The 19,610-nt window shown below is 41.2% G+C and overlaps 2 protein-coding genes across 2 annotated transcripts in view; both read left to right on the top strand.

The window, feature by feature from the left end:
- The window catches only part of LOC306967802 (complement C1q-like protein 2), a 339,758-nt gene that overhangs the window by 310,222 nt on the left and 9,926 nt on the right, over window positions 1–19,610 (top strand). The window lies entirely within an intron of this gene.
- Window positions 392–18,823, top strand: ccdc93 (CCC complex scaffolding subunit CCDC93). Its single transcript, XM_079562903.1, has 22 exons — window positions 392–516; window positions 2,372–2,485; window positions 3,217–3,311; window positions 3,411–3,522; window positions 4,967–5,065; window positions 5,159–5,215; window positions 6,260–6,360; window positions 8,320–8,356; window positions 8,468–8,551; window positions 8,630–8,680; window positions 9,959–10,045; window positions 10,459–10,575; window positions 10,657–10,719; window positions 12,545–12,618; window positions 12,700–12,781; window positions 13,090–13,164; window positions 14,129–14,200; window positions 15,246–15,354; window positions 15,437–15,557; window positions 16,912–16,996; window positions 17,077–17,190; window positions 18,402–18,823. The coding sequence occupies exons 1-22, from the start codon at window positions 430–432 to the stop codon at window positions 18,456–18,458; spliced, it is 1,893 nt and encodes a 630-aa protein (XP_079419029.1). The 5' UTR covers window positions 392–429; the 3' UTR covers window positions 18,459–18,823.

Genomic DNA, 19,610 nt, shown 5'->3' with positions numbered 1-19,610 from the left:
ATTATCGTTTCTGTGCTTGTATGCATTTCTTTAGTGTTGTCAACCTTTCCTGGATATTTACATAAAGTTGTAATTAATGGCATTTTTATTTATATTTGATATAAATATTTGAACTATAAATATTTGCTCTTTGTTTTCTTGTATTATTAGCATTATCACTGTTATTCACTACTATTACTATTCAATTTATCATTATTATTATTATTATTATTATTTTATTTTTTTCACGTGATTTAATTTTTTTGTACGCAAATATTAGTTACACATTTTAACCGAACATTTTCATCGTATGTTTTCGAAATTTTAGCCCTTAGTTTATGTGTAATGACATTTGGGAAGCCTTTTTCTTTTTCTCACTTTTTCCATTTAATTTGCTTCTTGTACTTCCGCTCCTGTCATGTGACCTGTCATTCACAACATCAGGCCAAGATGGCGGCGGCTACTTCAGTTTTTCACAGAGTCAGAACAGGCTCGAAAATAGGCGCCCAGTACGACCAGGATGGGAATATTATCCAGGTACAATAGTATATTTGATTTCGCTACTTCAAATATTCGCGAACGGCTTAAAAATGTCCGCGTGCAAGCGTTTAATGGGTGTAAAAAATGATAACATTCCGTGTAACCAGCAGAGCAAGCTGCCTGACTGTCACAGTGGCTCTTTGATTTTGCCTGTCAAATTCTTTCTTTTAAAACAAATAGAAAAAAATATAGAAATGCATGCTCGCTTTGACAATTATGCGCACATTTTCAAGAACTAGCGTTGAAATAAAAAGGGACGGCTGTGCTTCCTCTTATGGCAAGTAAATCTGACCTACTGTACAAATCAGAACCGGCTAACCAGGGTCATGCTGTGGAGTCGGAACTTGTGACTCGTTTTAAGAGTCGTCTCACGGACTCGTTCTTCGACTGGGACGAAGATTTAGAGTTTCTGAAAGGAAGTGACTTGAGGTTTAGAGTAGGTACTCAAGCAGTTCACACCCAACACCACCTAGTTCATACGAAGCAGCGGTGTCCATACTTTTTACACCGAGGGCACGTGACATGTGACATGTATACAGCCTGGATTGCAACAGATCCGTGGTCAGTGCATTCAAACATTCACCTGGGTGTCTTTAACCTCTTAACCCCCACTGAAGCCGAGCACATTTTCTCCAGTTAAGTAGGTGCTGCCCAAATCTTAAAGCTTCTTGAAAAGAGCGTCAAAATAGTGACAAAAACGACAAGATAATAAACTTTGTAAGAAACAGTGTAAAAACAATAACAAAGAAGCGACAAAAGAGCGACAGAACATGCCAGAAAAGCAACAAAAAATGTGAAAAATAAGTGACAAAAAAGCGGCGACAATGTGACAAAAAGTTACGATCAGTTTTGTCAGTCTTGGCTTTCAAATGAGGCATCACGCTGACTCTCCAGTCGAGAAGCTTTTAGATTTGGGTAAAACCGAACTGAAGAAAATGTGCTCGGTTAAAGGGAGAGGGTTTAAGACGTTAAAGGAATAGGCCACCGTTTTTACATACTAAAATATGTTCTTACCTCACTTTAGACGTGTAAATATATCCCCGTCTGGTCTTTGTCCGTGCGCACTGTCACGCAAACGGAGCACATACGCAGCCTCTCCCACATGTCATATAGCTCCAAAAAAGCTCACGATAGAAGCTACCAAGCTCTTCCACGTGTTCCCTATTTAAATAAAGTTACGTGAAGTGTTTTCATGCGAAGTATATTTACACAGAAATGTAACATGTCGATTTTATAAGCAAATAAAAAGGGGGACTATATTGTGAGGCGTAATGATACGAGGAGTAAAACGTCCGCGCAGTAACTCCTAAAGACTTCCCCCGCTCACTTCCGTCAATAACCTTTAGGAGTTACTGCGCGGACGTTTTACTCCTCGTATCATTACGCCTCACAATATAGTCCCCCTTTTTATTTGCTTATAAAATCGACATGTTACATTTCTGTGTAAATATACTTCGCATGAAAACACTTCACGTAACTTTATTTAAATAGGGAACACGTGGAAGAGCTTGGTAGCTTCTATCGTGAGCTTTTTCGGAGCTATGTGACATGTGGGAGAGGCTGCGTATGTGCTCCGTTTGCGTGACAGAGCGCACGGACAAAGACCAGACGGGGATATATTAACACGTCTAAAGTGAGGTAAGAACATATTTTAGTATGTAAAAACGGTGGCCTATTCCTTTAAGAGAGGTTAAACCGTGTCCCGCACCTGTATTTAGGCTGTTTCGCAATCAAATGTTTCTTTTTGAGGTTTTAATTGTGTGGATGTATTAAACTTGCTGTAAAAAGTACCTTCTCTGGAGATGTGTGCCAATAAAACAAGAAGCCCAAGCCCATTGTGCTTTGGTTGCAGGTGGAGACGCGAGAGGATGAGGAGCAGAGCGTCAAACTGGCCGAGATCCTGGAGCTGCTGCTGGCGGCCGGATATTTCCGGGCCAGAATTAAAGGACTGTCGTCGTTTGATAAGGTAACGACCGAGATTTACTCCGTCACAGGCGCTATAACGTCTGATAGAAAAAGAAAGTATAACTGCCAAGTAGGGCTGGGTACCGTTAAAAGACACCAGTCTGGTATCGACAAAAAAAAGGTTTAGGTTCTACTGGAACCAAAAAATAGTATCGATAGCAGGCACTGAAAAGAAATATAAAATCTTTATATTCAAGTTTTGATGCTGTTGGTCATCAAAATGTAAAAGGGAAGCATTTAGAACATTTTGGGGAAAAAATGAAAAAATTGGGGGGAAACATGAGGAAAAAAATGAGGGGAAAGATTGGGGCAACCAATGGGGAAAAATAATTTAGGAATTGTTGGGAACATTTTTGAAAAAAAAATGGGGAAAACAAATTGGGGAGAATTTTTTTTTAAAAATGGGGGAAATTCAGGGAAAAAAAAAAAAAAACCCGTTTTTTCTGGCCTTTTGTAGTTAAAGGTAGTTTCTTGGTTGTTTCACCTCAAACATTATTAATCTGTTTTATGGTTCCATTCGACAAATAATTTAGTGTATTGAAAAAAAAAAGCATTGTTCAGGTATCGATATCGACAAACCAAGTATCGTGAAAGTACCGGTATCGGAAATAATTTAACGGTACACAGCCCTACTGCTAAGCTAATGCAATAGTGGGAACTCGTGTCAGATGCACGTACAGTCTGTGTCGGTCTAAACTACGGAGCCAATCATCACCCCTTCACTCTCTGCAGGTGGTTGGAGGAATGACCTGGTGCATCACCACATGTAACTTCGATGTGGACGTGGATTTGCTTTTTCAGGAAAACTCGACCATCGGCCAAAAGATGTATGCCTTTTAGTTTTGCCTTCTCGAATTTCCAGTCCATAAAATTCTCATTGCTTCTTATTAGGGATTTGTTTTTTCGTCTTATGTGTCTGTTTCTAGAGCTCTCACAGAGAAAATCGTGTCCGTTTTACCCAAAATGAAGTGTCCGCATCGACTGGAACCACATCAGATCCAAGGACTGGACTTTATACATATTTACCCAGTTATACAAGTAAGACGTGGGTTAGGTTCTTTGCTATATTCTGTTATTCTGATTTCTCAGCAAAAACCTACCTGGAGCTGTGTTTTGTATCATCGACGCACATTTGGATAATCTTGTATATTTAAACACTCTCTCACTTACTGGTTGAAATGGTAATCCTCTACTCTACTGCCCCGAAGCTAGGAAAGCAGTTTTGAGCAACTGGAGTTCATGTCCAAGAACTCCACAGACTGTTTTGTTGTTTAGTTGAGTTGAGTTACTTCTGATTGGAACATCTTGCCCATGCGCAGTTACATTAGTGGTTTTCCCAGGTGAGGAACACAGAGGGGGGTAGCTTCTGAGACACCGCAGGGCCTGGGGGACGCACTGTCATTGTACATCGAATTTTGAGTAGCTGATATTTCTGTCTGTCACGCTGGCTGTCAATCATGAGTGCAGCCTGACAACAGAGGGGCAGCTGAACCTGTAGAGCAGGCCCTAAGGAGGAGCAGTTCACCAGAGCACTGTTTGAGTTGGAAAATACCAATATAAGCAACTCAACTGTACATTATACAAGTTAAATATACTATTAAGACATTTTACACATTGTGCTTCATTTGGCCAGGCCCCGCTGGACCTGATGGTACACCTCTGCAGGTTAGACAGTTTTGCCCAAGAAACAATTAGTTGTTCTCCAATCATATTACATGAGTTCATACTTAGAATGTTCAATTTATTCTTTTATTATTAAAGTGGACATGTCATGCATATGGTGCTTAGCAATAGTCTTTAAAACGTTATTTTGGGAGCTTCAGCTTTGCTATTTTATGTTTTACAATTTGAAAATATGTCTCTGTAAGAATAAATAGTAACAATGAAATGCAGGTGTTAAATCTGATGAAGATCTTGACTGTGGCTCCTCCTGCTGGCTACTATAGGAATAATGTTCTTTAAAAATAGCTTCCAGGTGCAGCAACACATGGCTCAGAGTTGATAATGTTGGATTATGGGCTTTAAAAATGTAAAAACAGTTTTTGGGTTTGAACAATGGCCCGAGTGTAGTCGGGAAACACAGAACGGGCACTGACACCGTAGAAGAAGAAACGGCTAAATTTAACAGCTTTGTCCGAGGATTAACTCAATAATGTGTGAATGTTGTGAAATAATGCTCCAGGCCTGTGTTTTTCGAGGGAACGACGTTAAAAAATGTTTAAACCTCAAGAAAGTCCAGTTGGAAGGATATAGTTTATATATATATACATATATTTATTTATATAGAGGCTGTACCTTTCTGTAACACGGCAAGGATTGAAATTTACAACAGTCCTAAAGTTTTATGAACGTTCAAAATCAAAAGGCTATGATTTTTTTTTAAACCTTTTCAATGTTTGTGTTAATGTTAAGTAATCCGTATAGAATTCTTAAATAGAAAATAAATGTACTGCAAATGTGAAGACCAACTCTCTCTCCTCAGTGGCTGGTGAAGCGTGCCATAGAGACCCGGGAGGAGATGGGGGACTACGTGAGGGCCTACTCCATTTCACAGTTCAACAAAACACACAAACTGCCAGAGGTGAATAAAATAAGCCGTTGTTGTAGCGATATGTGTAATTCATTAAAAATACATATTTTATAATAAATACACTTGTTTTTTTCTCTTCTTTAGGATGTGGAGTTTGAGCAGAGAAAAGACAAAGCAGTAAAGACCGTTCTAGGCGTTTTAGTGAGTATTTTTAAAATATCTTGCATTCAGATCTCACAGCGTGGAATGTGTGATCCTATACTGCATGTAAAGTTTTAACAGTCGTGGACGATTAGCTTCATTCTGTTGTGAACCAGAGCTACAGCAGCTCTGGGACTTTTACAAACACAAACATCAGTGTTTCCTTTACCTAAACACCAGGGATCTGGATCTGCACTGGGAATGTGTTTGGGCCTTGATGAGCATTCCCTCCGGAGAAAGCTAATGCTACGAGCTAATGCTACAAACTAAAGCTCCGATCGATGCACGTGCAAATGAGAAATGTGCATGAATATTATGTATATATAATAAACCCACCATCTACATAAAGCAACCAATTAACAATGATCACACACTGAGCCGGGCACTCTGAGTTTATTGATCACATTTAATCTACAACAGGTCGTAGCTGATCAGTTTTCTCTCGGAGCTAGCTGCTTAGCATCTAACAGCTGGCTAGGATCGATCCTTTGCATTTGTGGTTTATTACAGACTTTTTATCAACAATGAGCTGTTGCCGATTGTAACATGCTAACGGGCTAACCTGGAATAACATATAAAATATGTCCCTCTAATCAAGTGTATGGGCTGGATACAGGCTTAAATACTGGGAGGATCCTGGTGTAGACCATGGGGGTATAGTTAAAGATCCATAGGACATGGCAGTAGCAAAGAGGGAGACTAGTTAGCTCCAAAACAGCCGTTATTTTTCAGGCAAGAGCTCCTTCCAAGGTGCGGCTATGCTTCAGAACACATTTGTGTCCAGAGTGTCTTGGCTATTGTCCATTTAGGGGCTTTGGGCGGGATTTTGAAGCCTGAAAAGCGTGCAGTCTGGACACAGCATAGGTGATTGTCAGCAAACTCTTTACCAGCCTTTGCCCCTGTGTTTTTAGTCACTGTCTTATTCCTACAGAGACCAAAGGAATGTCGTGAAGACTGTTTTTAAGCTGAATTTGCACATATGTGTCGCACTTTTAATAATTTGATGGGAAATTTGTGTTAAAATTGACTGACTTTTTCTGACAGGACGTGTACAAGCCTCAGAGGAAGTACAGGAGGCAGAGAGACGCAGCCGACCTGACGGATGAGGAGTCCAGGGTCCACTCCACACTCCTGGAATACGGCAGGTCGGGACCATACGCACTCTCGCATGACGTTATTAACCACAAAAGTCTCTTATTTTGTATTCAGGTTCCCACATTTTGAAAGAAGTTTCTGTAATAGACGCTACAATAATCACAAATCCTCATATTGTCCAAACCCATCTCACCAGAAGCACCTCCACAACATCATCAGAGAGAGGATTCAAGTGAATGGTATAAAGTCTTCGCGTAGACTTTATCATGGAAGCAAGGATTTTGGTCATGCATGTTAATTAGCCATGCGCAATCTAGTATCGGCAACTACACTGACTCCGAGTAATGTATTCGGATTACGAAAAACAAGTCTTATAGATGGGAGCAACACTAGAGCACTTTTGCCGAGTCCCAGTGGCAAAGACCTTAAATCACATGTGTCAAGGTCAAGATGATTTCATGCGGCCCTTTGAGGTGCATGAATTCCCGAGCGTGTAAAAAAAAAGTAAGTCTCTAGCCCATTCCTGTGCAGAGTTATGGATTTTTACAGAAATAACCAGTTTGCTCAGTCCAGCCACTAGGGGGCAGCTTAAATTAAAAAAAAGGAAAGAATTCCACACGTGTCCAGCAGAGGGCACTGACATAATAAGAGATCTGTATATAAACAGCATATTATAGATAAAGCCCGGTAAGTGTAGCCGTTATTTATGAAGCACTTTTTTTTCCAGTTTGGCTTTACTCAAATCTAGAAACTTCATGAATTTTTTTTAAAAACGGCAACAAAAACAAGGATGAAAAAAAGGGACAAAAAGAGCGACAAAAACACAATAAACAAGCGACAAAAACACGATTATTCACACTGACCTGTAGGCTGTAAGCTTCAAAAATGGGAACAATTTGACCAATATTTAGCTGGTGAACTTGAGACAGTGAACACACCCGACTCTAGTATGAAACAACAGTCCTCTTAACCCCCACCTGAACCAAGCACATTTTCTCCAGCTCGGCTTTACCTAAATCTAAAACCGTCTTGAACAAAGCGTCAAAATGGCAAAAAAACGAGGATGAAAATGCAACAAAAAAAAGACAAAAACGTGACGAAAACACAACAAAAAAGCAAAAACACGACAAAAAAGTAACAATGAGGCATTCTAATGAGGCATTACATTGTTCGTCTTCTCCTTTTAGATTTGGGTAGAGCTGAACTGAAGAACATGCACTCAGCTAGGGGGGGGTAAGAGGTGAAAGATTTACAAAACTTGATTTTCAGAGTAAAAATGTCTTACCCGAGACACTTAGACTCACCAGCGATACAGCAAATCAAAATTAACCATCTGTATCTTCAATTCTGACGTTTTATCAACAAAAAACGCGTTCCCATGTTTATATGCCTTGTTGCTATTAGCATTAGCCTCACCGGCCGCCACGTTTGTCAAAGAGCGTCACGTGCTATCTAGAGTTTTATTAACGAGATTACCTCCGCCGCCTCTGCGTGAAAACAAAAGGAGAATTAGTTTAGTTTGGTGCCACATCGGAAATCTCAGGTCATTTCTTGTTCTGGCGATAAAATATTCCAAGACGATCAGGAGCCATTTTATTTTGAATGTACATATAGAGCCATTGATTTCTACTCTCTGTCTTGAGGAAACGGCTCCATCTGGTGGGCATGTATATGAGTTCAGATCGTGATTAGATTGAGCTCTATCAGATACTAAAAAATGCCAATGTGTTTTGACCATGATTTCCACCCTCTTCATCTTCATCCTTTCATCTCTTCATCCCCTGTGTAGAATGCCAGACATTGACATTCTGCTGTAAGTAACTCCTGCCTGGCATTTTGCGTGGACAGTTTTTCAGGCATGATGATGATGATGGCTGCGAATGCTGCTCTTTCAAATCGGGTTTCATTTGACTGTTCATGTTGCTTATGGCATGGAGTTTTAATTTGAGTGACGCAATGACTTGACTATCATTTCTTGCCGTTGACTTGTTGATGTCTGTTCTTTTCAGGAGGTACGGCTTCAGCAAACAGGACAAACAAGACAAAGTAAGTCCAGATTGAATGCATTGATTGACATGTGGGTAGTTTAGCTGAAAAACTTCATCTGCATGTCTGTAATGTTCACCTGTACTTTGTGTTTTGCTACGTTTTGATCAGCTGGACGGTCAGAAGACGGCGCCCGGTGTTTCTCCATCGGGAGCAGAGGTACCAGAGGAGGAGGACCTGCAGGAAGTGGAAGAGGTCAGTGTCGTGGTTTGTTTTTTGGGACATTTTGTGTAATACGGTCAAAACATTTCTTTTGACACATGTGATTTTCAGGAGCGGATTAAAACCCTCATGACCAACATGGCTGCCATGGCGATAGAGGAGGTTTGTATCTCTGTGCACCCTGTCCCGCTCCTCTGCTACTGTCAGTTTGTAGTCGTTTATTTCTTCGGTCATTAAGAACACATGTCACAGGGTTTAGGCCTAACTCCATTTACAACTGTGACACTGTGTTCAAAGATGGCACAAATACAGTTGCTCTACCAACGATGGCAACACAACTTCAACTTCAAGAATCAAAATTATGTTATGCATCCGCGATTAACCTCTTACCACCCGCCTGAACCAAATGCATTCTGTCCTCATATATAGGTCTGTGTAACACCTCATTTCAAAGCTAAGACCCACAAAAGTTTTTGTCACATTTCTGTTGAATTTTTGTCACTTTTTGGTTGAGTTTTTGTCACATTTTTGTTGAATTTTTGTCACATTTTTGTTGATTTTTTGTAGTGATTTTGTTGAATTTTTGTCATTTTTTGGCTTGAGTTTTTGTCACATTTTTGTTGAATTTTTGTCACTTTTTTGTTGAATTTTTGTCATTTTTTGGTTGAGTTTTTGTCACATTTTTGTTGAATTTTTGTCACTTTTTTGTTGAATTTTTGTCATTTTTTGGTTGAGTTTTTGTCACATTTTTGTTGAATTTTTGTTTAATTTTGGTTGATTTTTTGTCACATTTTTGTCATGATTTTGTTGAAATTTGGTCACATTTTTGTTGAATTTTTGTCACTTTTTGGTTGAGTTTTTGTCACTTTTTTGTTTAATTTTTGTTTAATTTTGGTTGATTTTTTGTCACATTTTTGTTGAATTTTTGTCACTTTTTTGTTGCGTTTACATCCTTGTTTTCGTCTCATTTCTTTGTGGCTGTTTTGGTGCTTTTTTTCCCAAGAAGCTTTTTGATTAGGGTAAAGCCAAACTGGAGAAAATGGGATCCGTTCAGGTGGGAGTTAAGAGGTTAATGTATTTTCTTCATTCAAGTGTTCTATACTTTTCCATAATATTTAGCTTGTAGATTTTTTTTAAAGTTTTTGTAGCAGATCATTTCCTCCGGGGTTGTATCTAGATTCTTTTATTTGAAACATCTCTTGTAAACATTGAGTAGGTATAAGGTTGTGCGCTTTGTACATCACAACTGCTGTGTTAAGATCAACAAGATCTAGCAGTTTTAAAATATTTAATCTAATAATGAGTGGATTTGTTCGAGCAATGTATTCTGCATGGCTGATTATTCTAGTTGCTTTCTTTTGTAATAATAGGTTGTATATCAGTTTCATAGGCAGGTTGTACAGGTTTGTGAGCTGTGTTTGGTGTTTGGCTGTGTCTCAGGGGAAGCTGACGGCGAGTGCAGTGGGTCAGATAGTGGGACTGCAGTCGGAGGAGATCAAACAGATCGCGTCAGAGTACAAGGAGAAGGTAAGAAAACCTGAAGAGACCATGATTTCCTTGAAAATGTGTCAAAAAAGTGAAGGCCAGCTAATAATCACTTATTGATACAAGCAGCAAAACTGGTATGAACCTGCGGAAAAGCTCATTGCCCACCACAAATGTAACACGGGCAAAATTGATTACTAATTATTGTTAGTTGGGCAGGGGGTTTGGGGGAAATTGGAACAAAGTGGGGGGAATAGGAAAAAGGTAAATATTTTTCTTCATTGATGATAAAAATTGGGGGGGAAAATCATTTATTCTGCCCTTTTGCAGTCTGTTCAGGACAATTACCCTTTTATCATAATCCCGATGTTTGGCAAAAATATCGCTTCATTATCGTCATCAAGAAAGTCCCCACAAACTGCCCGGCCCTAGGTATGTTGTGATTGTCCCCGCAGCAGAGCGAGTTGTCATCGGAGGAGCTTTCGGAGCGGTACGGCCCGCTGCAGCAGCACCGCAGAGCCGTGGCCTCGCTGCACAAACAGATCCAACAGAAGAGCAAGCAGAAAGAGGAGGTCAGACCCGCACATGCACATACACATACATGTACAGGCTCTGCTTCAGCTCTGGATAAGTTATAATGTGTTTATCTACAGCTTCAAGCCAAACATGAGGAGGTGAAATCCAGCTGTGACGAGGGCAAGAAGCGACTAACGGAGGTAAGCTGCCGGATATTAAAAAGTAGTTTAGAATCAAAATCAAATTTGAACAAAAAAAGGCATTTGCAAAGTACAGCCCCTCCTCGAAGCACCGCCTTTAGTGTCATCGTGAGTCAGAATCTGTCATAATGATAGTAAATGTAAACTCCTCCAGCTCTAAAGGTCATAGAGCGGCATTTGAGACACATTTCTTCTTCTGAAACACTGAAGAGGCACCAAAAGCCCCTCACACCTGCCGCACAGTGGAGGCGTCACAAGAGGAGCTACAGGAAACAAAAAAGGGACAAACGAGGAGGTTGTCTGTGCAAGACTCACAGCTAAGCCACACAAGCGCGGTGCTGGAAAGGACCCCAGTCTTAAAAGCTGTAGCACACTAAAGCCCGGTGTTCACTGCATGATTTTGTCCGTCCGCAACGAACGATCAAGCCTGGCATTAGCCATCCGTAAACTCCGGTCAATTATAATTGCCCTGCATGTACGTCTGGGCCAGATCTAAGTGGCTGCGTTGCATCGGTTGAATTTCAACCTACCATTCAGCGAGCGGGGGAGGCGGGGCTTGTTGGTGACGTCAAGCATTTGCGCCGATTTGCTGATTGTAGTTTGGCAATGGCGGCGGATACGAAAGTAATGGAAGCTCTTCAGTCTGTTCTGGCTCGGCTCCCAAATATCCAGAAATTGAAATTGAAGCCTTGGAATGTGCAAGGAATGTTATTATAGTTATGATAGAGTCGTGATAGAGTCGTGATAGAGTCGTGATAGAGTCGTGATAGAGTCGTGATAGAGTCGTGATAGAGTCGCGATAGAGTCGCGATAGAGCCGCGATAGAGCCGCGATAGAGCCGCGATAGAGCCGCGTTAGAGCCGCGATAGAGCCGCGATAGAGCCGCGATAGAGCCGCGATAGAGCCGCGATAGAGTCGCGATAGAGTCGCGATAGAGCCGCGATAGAGCCGCGATAGAGTCGCGATAGAGTCGCGATAGAGTCGCGATAGAGCCGCGATAGAGCCGCGATAGAGCCGCGATAGAGCCGCGATAGAGCCGCGATAGAGTCGCGATAGAGTCGCGATAGAGTCGCGTTAGAGTCGCGTTAGAGTCGCGATAGAGTCGCGATAGAGTCGTGATAGAGTCGGGATAGAGTCGTGACAGAGTCGTAATAAAGTTATGATTGAGCTGCTTCACTCACTCGGGCACATTACATACGTCACGACCAAACGCTAGCGAAAATCAGATGAGGGACAGAGATTTCAAATAGAACTGTCGTACGACCAAAGACGAGCTACGACCGAGATCAGGCAGTGTCTGATATTTTGGAAAATCTAGTTGCAGAGTGAGTCGTTCTCTCCCTGCAGCGATGATTTCTGTCAAGTGTCACCTCCGCACGCCGCCAGAGTCAGAAGCAACAGAGGCCAGGCACGAGCGGGCCCGACTTCCCATTTTACAGGACTTTCCCTGCACTTTTCTGCGGAACTAAACCCTGCTAGCATGCAGCACTTGTCTCGGCTAAACACACGCCGTCTTTAGTCTGATATTTGCTACGAGAAACTATGGTCGTAGCTACGATTCTTTTTGAACCGTCGCACAATGCAGCTCACAATTTTACAAATCTTTTTCCTGGGAGCTGCCTGGCCGTGCGCATCGTTTTGCCACTTTTAGCTCATTATTGGATCACTCCCACTGTATTTGATGAGAAAAGTGTTGCTAAATAGATCTTTGAACAAATAAGAAGTGCATATGAATTAAATCAAATACACTTCTGTAAACAAATGCCCCGGCCTCTGCCTGATTCTGCATATTTTTGCTGTGTTAAGCGTGTGCTGTGTGCCCCAGGTGACCGAGGAGTCCGAGCGTTTGGAGAAGGAGCTGCAGACGCTGGAGGACATGGAGAAGAACACGGACCCCGCGTGAGTGCAGCTCCACTTGCCTTCTACACACAGCAGTGAGCGCCGCCGGGAACAGTGTTCTCATGTTCTCGTGTGTTTCAGCGTCCTGGAGAAGCTGCGCTCTCTGGTCACCATGAACGAAAACCTCAAACAGCAGGAGCAGGAGTTCAAGACGCACTGCAGGGTAACATGGGATCATCTCACTGGACACTTTTTCCCCCCCGTAGTACTTTATATTATTTACACAAAGTAAGGTGCGTCATTGTTTTCCATGTTCATTGTGGGACACATTAAGGTTAAGTACTTTTGAACAGAGCTTACCTGTAAAGAGTTCGTTTCTGTGGCAATAATATCTTTTATCGCGATCGGTCCCTGCCTCAATATATCGAACTTCAGGCCTAGGATTCGTAGCTCATTGCGTTGTTGTGGTTCCGCTCACCGTGTTCCTGTCGTCTTCTCTTTTGGTGACCGCTGCAACTGTTTGTTATGCAGGAGGAGATGGCTCGCCTACAGGAGGACATCGAGAGGTTGAAGACCGCATCAGGCCAAGACAATGAAGAAGAGAAGGTACACACTAAAGAATTTAGTATTGTTATATTGTCAGCAGGTTGTTCAAATCAAAGCTTGATCCAGCCAGTTTGGTGCTTTGGGTAAGATGAGCTTTGTACCTTTACTTCTTAAATAAGTGAATAAATGACCCCTGACTTACAAACTGAAAATGGGTCTATTGAGCTGTCAGTGGTATCACTTTACATTTAAACAAACAAGAAACTAGTGTCCTGTTTCAAAATGAATAAATTAACCCCAAATGAATCTTATTTATAATTATAAAAACATTAAAAATCAATAAAAATGGTGTAACTGTGTGACAGCTTTTGGTCCAAGGGCTTAAAGCTTTAGTGCTACCCTCTACTGTTCTGAATACTTGATCATTATTGGCCAATGACCTCTATTGACTGCTACCTCATTAACCTCTTAACCCCCACCTGAACTGAGCACATTTTCTCCAGTTTGGAATGACCCAAAATAGCAATAATAATGAGATTTAAAAAAGAAACAAAAAAGTAACGAAAAAGTGCAGCAAAAATGGGACAAAAATGCTATGGAAAAATCAACAAAGTAATAAAAACACAACACAAATGTGACAATAAAGCAATAAAAATGTAGCAAAAACAACGAAAAAAAACGTGAAAAAAGCTACGGCAACAAAGTGAGGAAAAATATCTGTTTAGATCAGTTTTGTAGGTCTTAGCTTTCAAATTACGCGTCACACTGGTTCCAGGCCAGAAGCTTTTAGATTTGGGTAAAGCCAAGCTGCAGAAAATGCACTCAGTTAATGTGGAGGTTAAGAGCTTATGCATGATGTCCTATTTAGTAGTATAGTATTAATATCAGAATAAAAAGTATTGGAATCGTATTGTCCCACCAAATATCGTGATATATCACAAAATCGATAGTTTATTGTCAGACTTGTTAGACTTCATAGGGTCAAAAATGAAAATGAAATGATTTCTTGCACCCTTCTGCGCAGGAGAGGAACCAGCAGATAGACCAGCAGTACAACGCAGACCGGGAGAAGCTGCAGAAGATCCGTCTCCTCATGGTAAACTAATCTCCTGACTCAGACTGACTGGGATTAGATAAAGGCCTCTGTTCTCACCCAAAGGCAGGAGAACAGCAGGCCTCTGTCACAGGGCTGTTCTGTTCAAGTGTCTGCTACACGGTGGATTCTGCTCACGAATTCATAATACAGTATGACACACGTGATATGACAGATATTTCAGGCTTTGGCGTAATAACATGATGGCTGCGGAGCATTTAAAGAGGTAAAGTCGCTCCTGAGTATAAGTCGCACCAGCCTTGGCAAGTACCTGGGCGTAGAGGCATAACTGCACCGTTGACAAGCCTCTCCCGGCAGCAGGTTGATCAAGCACCCATTTGCGAACTCGTTCCTCTCGCTGTGGCCATCTAGCTTTTAGCTCGTGATTAGCTTTTTGTGTTTCTTTCATTGCAGTAAGAGTAACCTCCACTTTTCGCCAGTCTCTCACTCACTCCTCACTTTTTTTCTGCCGCTCAATTACTGTTTAAATCTTCAGTGGTAAAGGAGCAGCAGATACTGGTACACAAGCCTAGAGCGCCCTCTAGCGGCTGTCAGTGTGAAAATAACAAACCTTTATATATATATATATATTTTGGTGTAAATGTATAAGTTGCACCTGAGTATAAGTTGCATCCCCAGCCAAATTATGAAAAAAAAGTATCACTTTTAGTCCAGAAAATCCAGTGTTTAGTGTATTTTTTTTCCATTTTTTTTCTTGTTTTCCCAAATGTTTTTGTTTGTTTTTCCTTGTTTCTTATTGCTAATATTTTCCCATATTTCCCCCCGCACATTTTTCTTTATTTTTGCCACAATTTCTTCCATTTTCACTAAACTTTTCACAAATTTCTCATATTTGCAGATCTTCCACACATTATTGTATTACAGTATTGTCGTATATGTGCTGTGAAAAGTATAAATCAGGTATTGGCATTGAAAACCAAGTATCGTTTACGTACCAGTATTGGAAAAAAACTGTGCCCAGCCCTAATCATATGTTCGAGAACCACCAACTGGTAACGGCAGAAGTAACCCTCTGTCTTGTGTGCAGGCTCGTAGGAACAGAGAGATCGCCATCCTCCAGAGGAAGATCGACGAGGTGCCGAGTCGAGCCGAGCTCACCCAGTACCAGAAGAGGTTCATCGAGCTGTACAGCCAAGGTCTGAGCACGGGCCGTTTTTACAGACACAATATGAATCGTTCCGTTGAAACATCCCTGTAACACAATTGTGTGTTTCCCAGTTTCTGCCACGCACAAAGAGACCAAGCAGTTCTTCACGTTATACAACACACTGGACGACAAGAAGCTCTATCTGGAGAAGGAGTCGAACCTGCTCAACTCCATCCACGACAACTTCCAGCAGTGAGTACAGTTCTGACAGCAGCAGGTCTCGATCCAGCCCCACGTCTCCCTGACTATGTATAAAAACACCTATCCCTGTAGTTTAGACCTTTCCAAGTATGAAATGAAATGCATTGGATTGTTGTATTCGTCCACACACATGTACATATGCCTTATGGGCTCGACACACGGGAGCCAACGTCACTCCTTTTCAGTTCATTTCCTTTGGATCTTGTACGTTTACATCTCTCGTTAGATTTCTTTAACCTCTTAACCCCCGCCTGAGCTGAGCACCTTTTCTCCAGTTTCAGCAGACTCAACAGACTGGCTTAGTTGTAATTGCTCCCTCTGTATCTTAGCTAAAGAGCACAAAGCACAGAGACTGTTTTAGCTTCCCCGCATCTCAATTCTTTCAGAAGTTAGCACTAACCTTCAGTCTTAATGCTGGGCGTCAATTGTAGTTCTGACCCACCACTTGTGCTTGTTTCTTGGTCCAGCTGTAATTGGTTCCCAGTAGACTCCAGTTTTCGGAACCAAGAGCCAGCATTTCTTTCAGTGGAAAACGAAAGAACCAGTTTTGAAACTGGATTTGACCCAGAAGCAGCACCAGCTTGGTGGAAAAGGGTAGAGACCTGACATGGTTCTGGTTTGAGCTTAGGGGTCAGGTGTTCACGTTTGGGCCACTTTAAGTGAATCCCTGTGTATTGTTTTGGTAATCGATTAATCTACCGGTTATTTTTACGATTAATTAATTAATCAATCGCTTGGTTGTGAATGGTGTATGAAAATGTTATTTTTACATTTGTTTTTACCACATAAAGCTAAAGCGGCGCCGCTAGAGACATATTGACGGAGTAAACTTTAGTGCTAATTCTGCATTCTGTTTGACGAGACACAAGACGGATATTTATGAAATTTACAATATACAAAACACTACAGACCCTAACGTGAAAAAAAAGTAGGTTTTCATAAAAAATACAGCCATTTTTGCTCTATTTGAGTCCGTGTTTACTAGAAAACGATTAATCGATTACCAAAATAAATGTCAACTATTTCAATAATTGATTTGTTGTCGATAAATCGATTGGTTGTTTCAGCCCTAATAGGTTGTACAGCTGGTGAATGCACACAGACTCGTATACAAACTAAAATGTAGATATCACTGGGTTTTAAGGGCTTTAATTATGTGTAAAAGTTGGCTGTAATACAACGCTCCACTTTGTGTTTTAATCCACACTGAGTTGCCTTGTGTACAAAATGCTTGTTATAAATAAAGTTGCCTTGCCTACATTACTCCCTCTTGACTCGTGCTGTTACTGTGCCGATGACCGAAGCAGATGAACCAGACTTTCTAATATGACCTGTTTGCTGTCAGGGCCATGTCGTCCGCTGGAGCCAAGGAGCAGTTCCTCCGCCAGATGGAGCAGATCGTGGAGGGGATCAAACAGAGCAGGATCAAAGTACGGCCAGTCGGTTTGGGTTTAACATTGGCCCATGTTAAACTCTTTAATCCCTACATGTTCTGAACGTGTGTTTTCAGATGGAGAAGAAGAAGCAGGAGAACAAGATGCGGAGGGACCAGCTCAACGACGAGTACCTGGAACTGCTCGACAAACAGCGCCTCTACTTCAAGACCGTCAAGGACTTTAAAGAGGTGACGGTATCATTTTAGACATTTGCCAAAAACATAAAGTAGTAGTCACTCTGGGCTTCAAAACCATGATGATGGAAACCAAATTCAATGTCTGTTTTGGAACATAAACCTTCTTCCTCGCCACAAGTGAGTGACATTGACAGGTCGCCTGCACAGCGCCACCTACTGTTGTGGAATGTTCATCACATGGGTTTTTACTGGGGCAACAAAACACAGCCATGTTCTCTTTTCACTTTGGCACTTTTATAATGCAGTGGAGTAGAAAGTAGTGAATTTATCTTTCGAGTAAAAGTATTACGTTTTCACAGAAATACGACTCTGGTAAAATACAGATCTTCAAAAAACAAATTTAAGTACGGTACTTAAAGTAGATTTCAGTTCAAAATTACAGAGTTAAATCAAATTGACTTTTTTCAGCACCACTTCCTACCACCTACCACCACGTAAAGTCGCCAGGAGACAATATATTGCATTGTGTTAGTCCTGTAAACGAATAATTTGTTACCATTTTAAGCAAAACACTTTGTAATATAGCTATTTTAATGCTTTAACCTTAACCAAGTGCATTTTCTCCAGTTGAGCAGTACAGTGCAGCGCCTCATTTGAAAGCTAAGACAATCCAAACTAACCTGAGCTTCTTCATCTCTATGATTGTCACGGTTTTGTTCCTTTCGGTTGTTTTCATCACGTTTTTGTTGCTTTTTTGACACGTTTTGGTCACATTTTTGTGGTTTGATCCAGTTACATTACACAATAAAAACTTAATATGGAAAGCCATGAAAACGTGACAAAAATGTGGCAAAAACTGCTAACAAAAATGTTATCAAAATGCGACAGCAAAGCAAGGAAAACATGATCAAAACGCTACAAAAATGACTAAACAACACAAAAATAAGGAGTTTTGTAGGTCTTAGCTTTCAATTGAGGCGTTTCACAGGCCTATAGGCTGTAAGCTCAAGTCGAGAAGCTTCTAGATTTGAGAAAACTGGAGAAAATGTGCTCATTTAAGGCCGGAGTTAAGGGATTAAGCTCGTCGCATAGAAGTAAAAAAAAGTTTAACTACTCTAAGCTAGTTATTAGCATTTAGCATGAAGCTAGCGTTAGAATTTGTCTCAATAAAAACACATTTTATTATAGCCCTCGACGACGATACAAAACAACTCTTGCAAAATGCGTCACAGCTAATGCTAGGGCTTGTTTTGTTCCCACAGGAGTGCCGTAAGAACGAGATGCTGCTGTCCAAGGTGAAGAGCAAAGGTGCCTCCTGATGCTTCCCCCTCACACGCGCACACACACAGAAGAATGTACCGTCTACTTGAACATTCCTGTCCACACAAACGAACTGTGCCAAACTCACGGAGAGCGGCCTTAGAACCACGACCTGGCTACGCGTAACACTTTTCTCATTGTATCCTTTATCTTTTGTATCCGTCATTTCCAACGGGGACTGGCAGTCAAGTCACAACCTGGTCTGTGTGGCCTTTCTGACACAGCAAACAGGCCAATAGAAGTGAACGATCAGCGCCCCAACCTACCGTTAGCATACAGCATTAAGCTCACGTTAGCATCTTTGTTATTTATGTATTTATGGGCTGTTAACCCACCACTTTGCTTCTCTCCACGTCTCTGTATCTTTATTAAGTAGGAAAGATATTCCTGATCCAGCCTTTGTTGGTGGAGTAATGGGTGAAAGAGTAGTTCTGTTCCCTCTTTGCTTTCCCCTTCTAGCAGCTTCAAACAGGACCATTTATGGGCGTTCCAGTATCTATGGAAATCATAAACATATGAAGCACACACCAATAAAGTCACGTCAAAATCAGGTTCTTATGAATGTTTTGACACCGCAAATAGTCAAATAGAAGAAGAAATGGCAGTCTAAGCTGGCTGTTAGCATGTAGCATAAAGCTAAAGCTAATAAAGCTTTAAAATGAGTCCTCATAGCACTCCCTTGGCCTTGGGGGAACTGAGAAACATCCTGATGAAAATTCGTTGGCTACAAGTTTGTTAAATAACAGTTTCATTAAACCTCCGTCAATATGGACATGCTGCATGTCATTTCGAAGCACAGAAACAGTATGCTTAAAGGGGCTAGATGCAAGTTAGCCATTTTATACTCACTACTGCCACCTCAGGTCATACGTGTAACTGCAGCTTCTATATTAAGCTCATGCATGACGGCACTTCGACCCGAATGAACACATTTTTGAGTGACAGTGCAGGATTTTAGAGGCAGTTGTGGTGAACAGGTCTGAGCTCATTCTACACATTAGGACATGGCTGGCACATGTAGGGGGAGGAAAATACTTTTTTTAAACTCTGTATAGTCCCTTTAATTCAAAATCAGCATTATATTGGTCGACCTCTAGTTTTAGCCTATGGTTTAGCACATGTGAAATTGCTTCTGTTCGCAGAAACTATTG

This window comes from Gobius niger, assembly GCF_951799975.1.
Source record: "Gobius niger genome assembly, chromosome: 9".
Taxonomy (NCBI): Eukaryota; Metazoa; Chordata; class Actinopteri; order Gobiiformes; family Gobiidae; genus Gobius; species Gobius niger.
Note: the sequence above shows the minus strand (reverse complement) of the source record. Positions and strands in the feature narration are given on the sequence as shown.

Excerpts from the sequence above, each read along its gene's own strand:
- ccdc93 (XM_079562903.1), top strand. The coding sequence starts at position 430 with ATGGCGGCGGCTACTTCAGTTTTTCACAGAGTCAGAACAGGCTCGAAA. Across the intron at positions 8,681-9,958 it reads CTGCCATGGCGATAGAGGAG|GGGAAGCTGACGGCGAGTGC; the intron begins GTTTGTATCTCT and ends GCTGTGTCTCAG. Across the intron at positions 17,191-18,401 it reads CCGTCAAGGACTTTAAAGAG|GAGTGCCGTAAGAACGAGAT; the intron begins GTGACGGTATCA and ends TTGTTCCCACAG.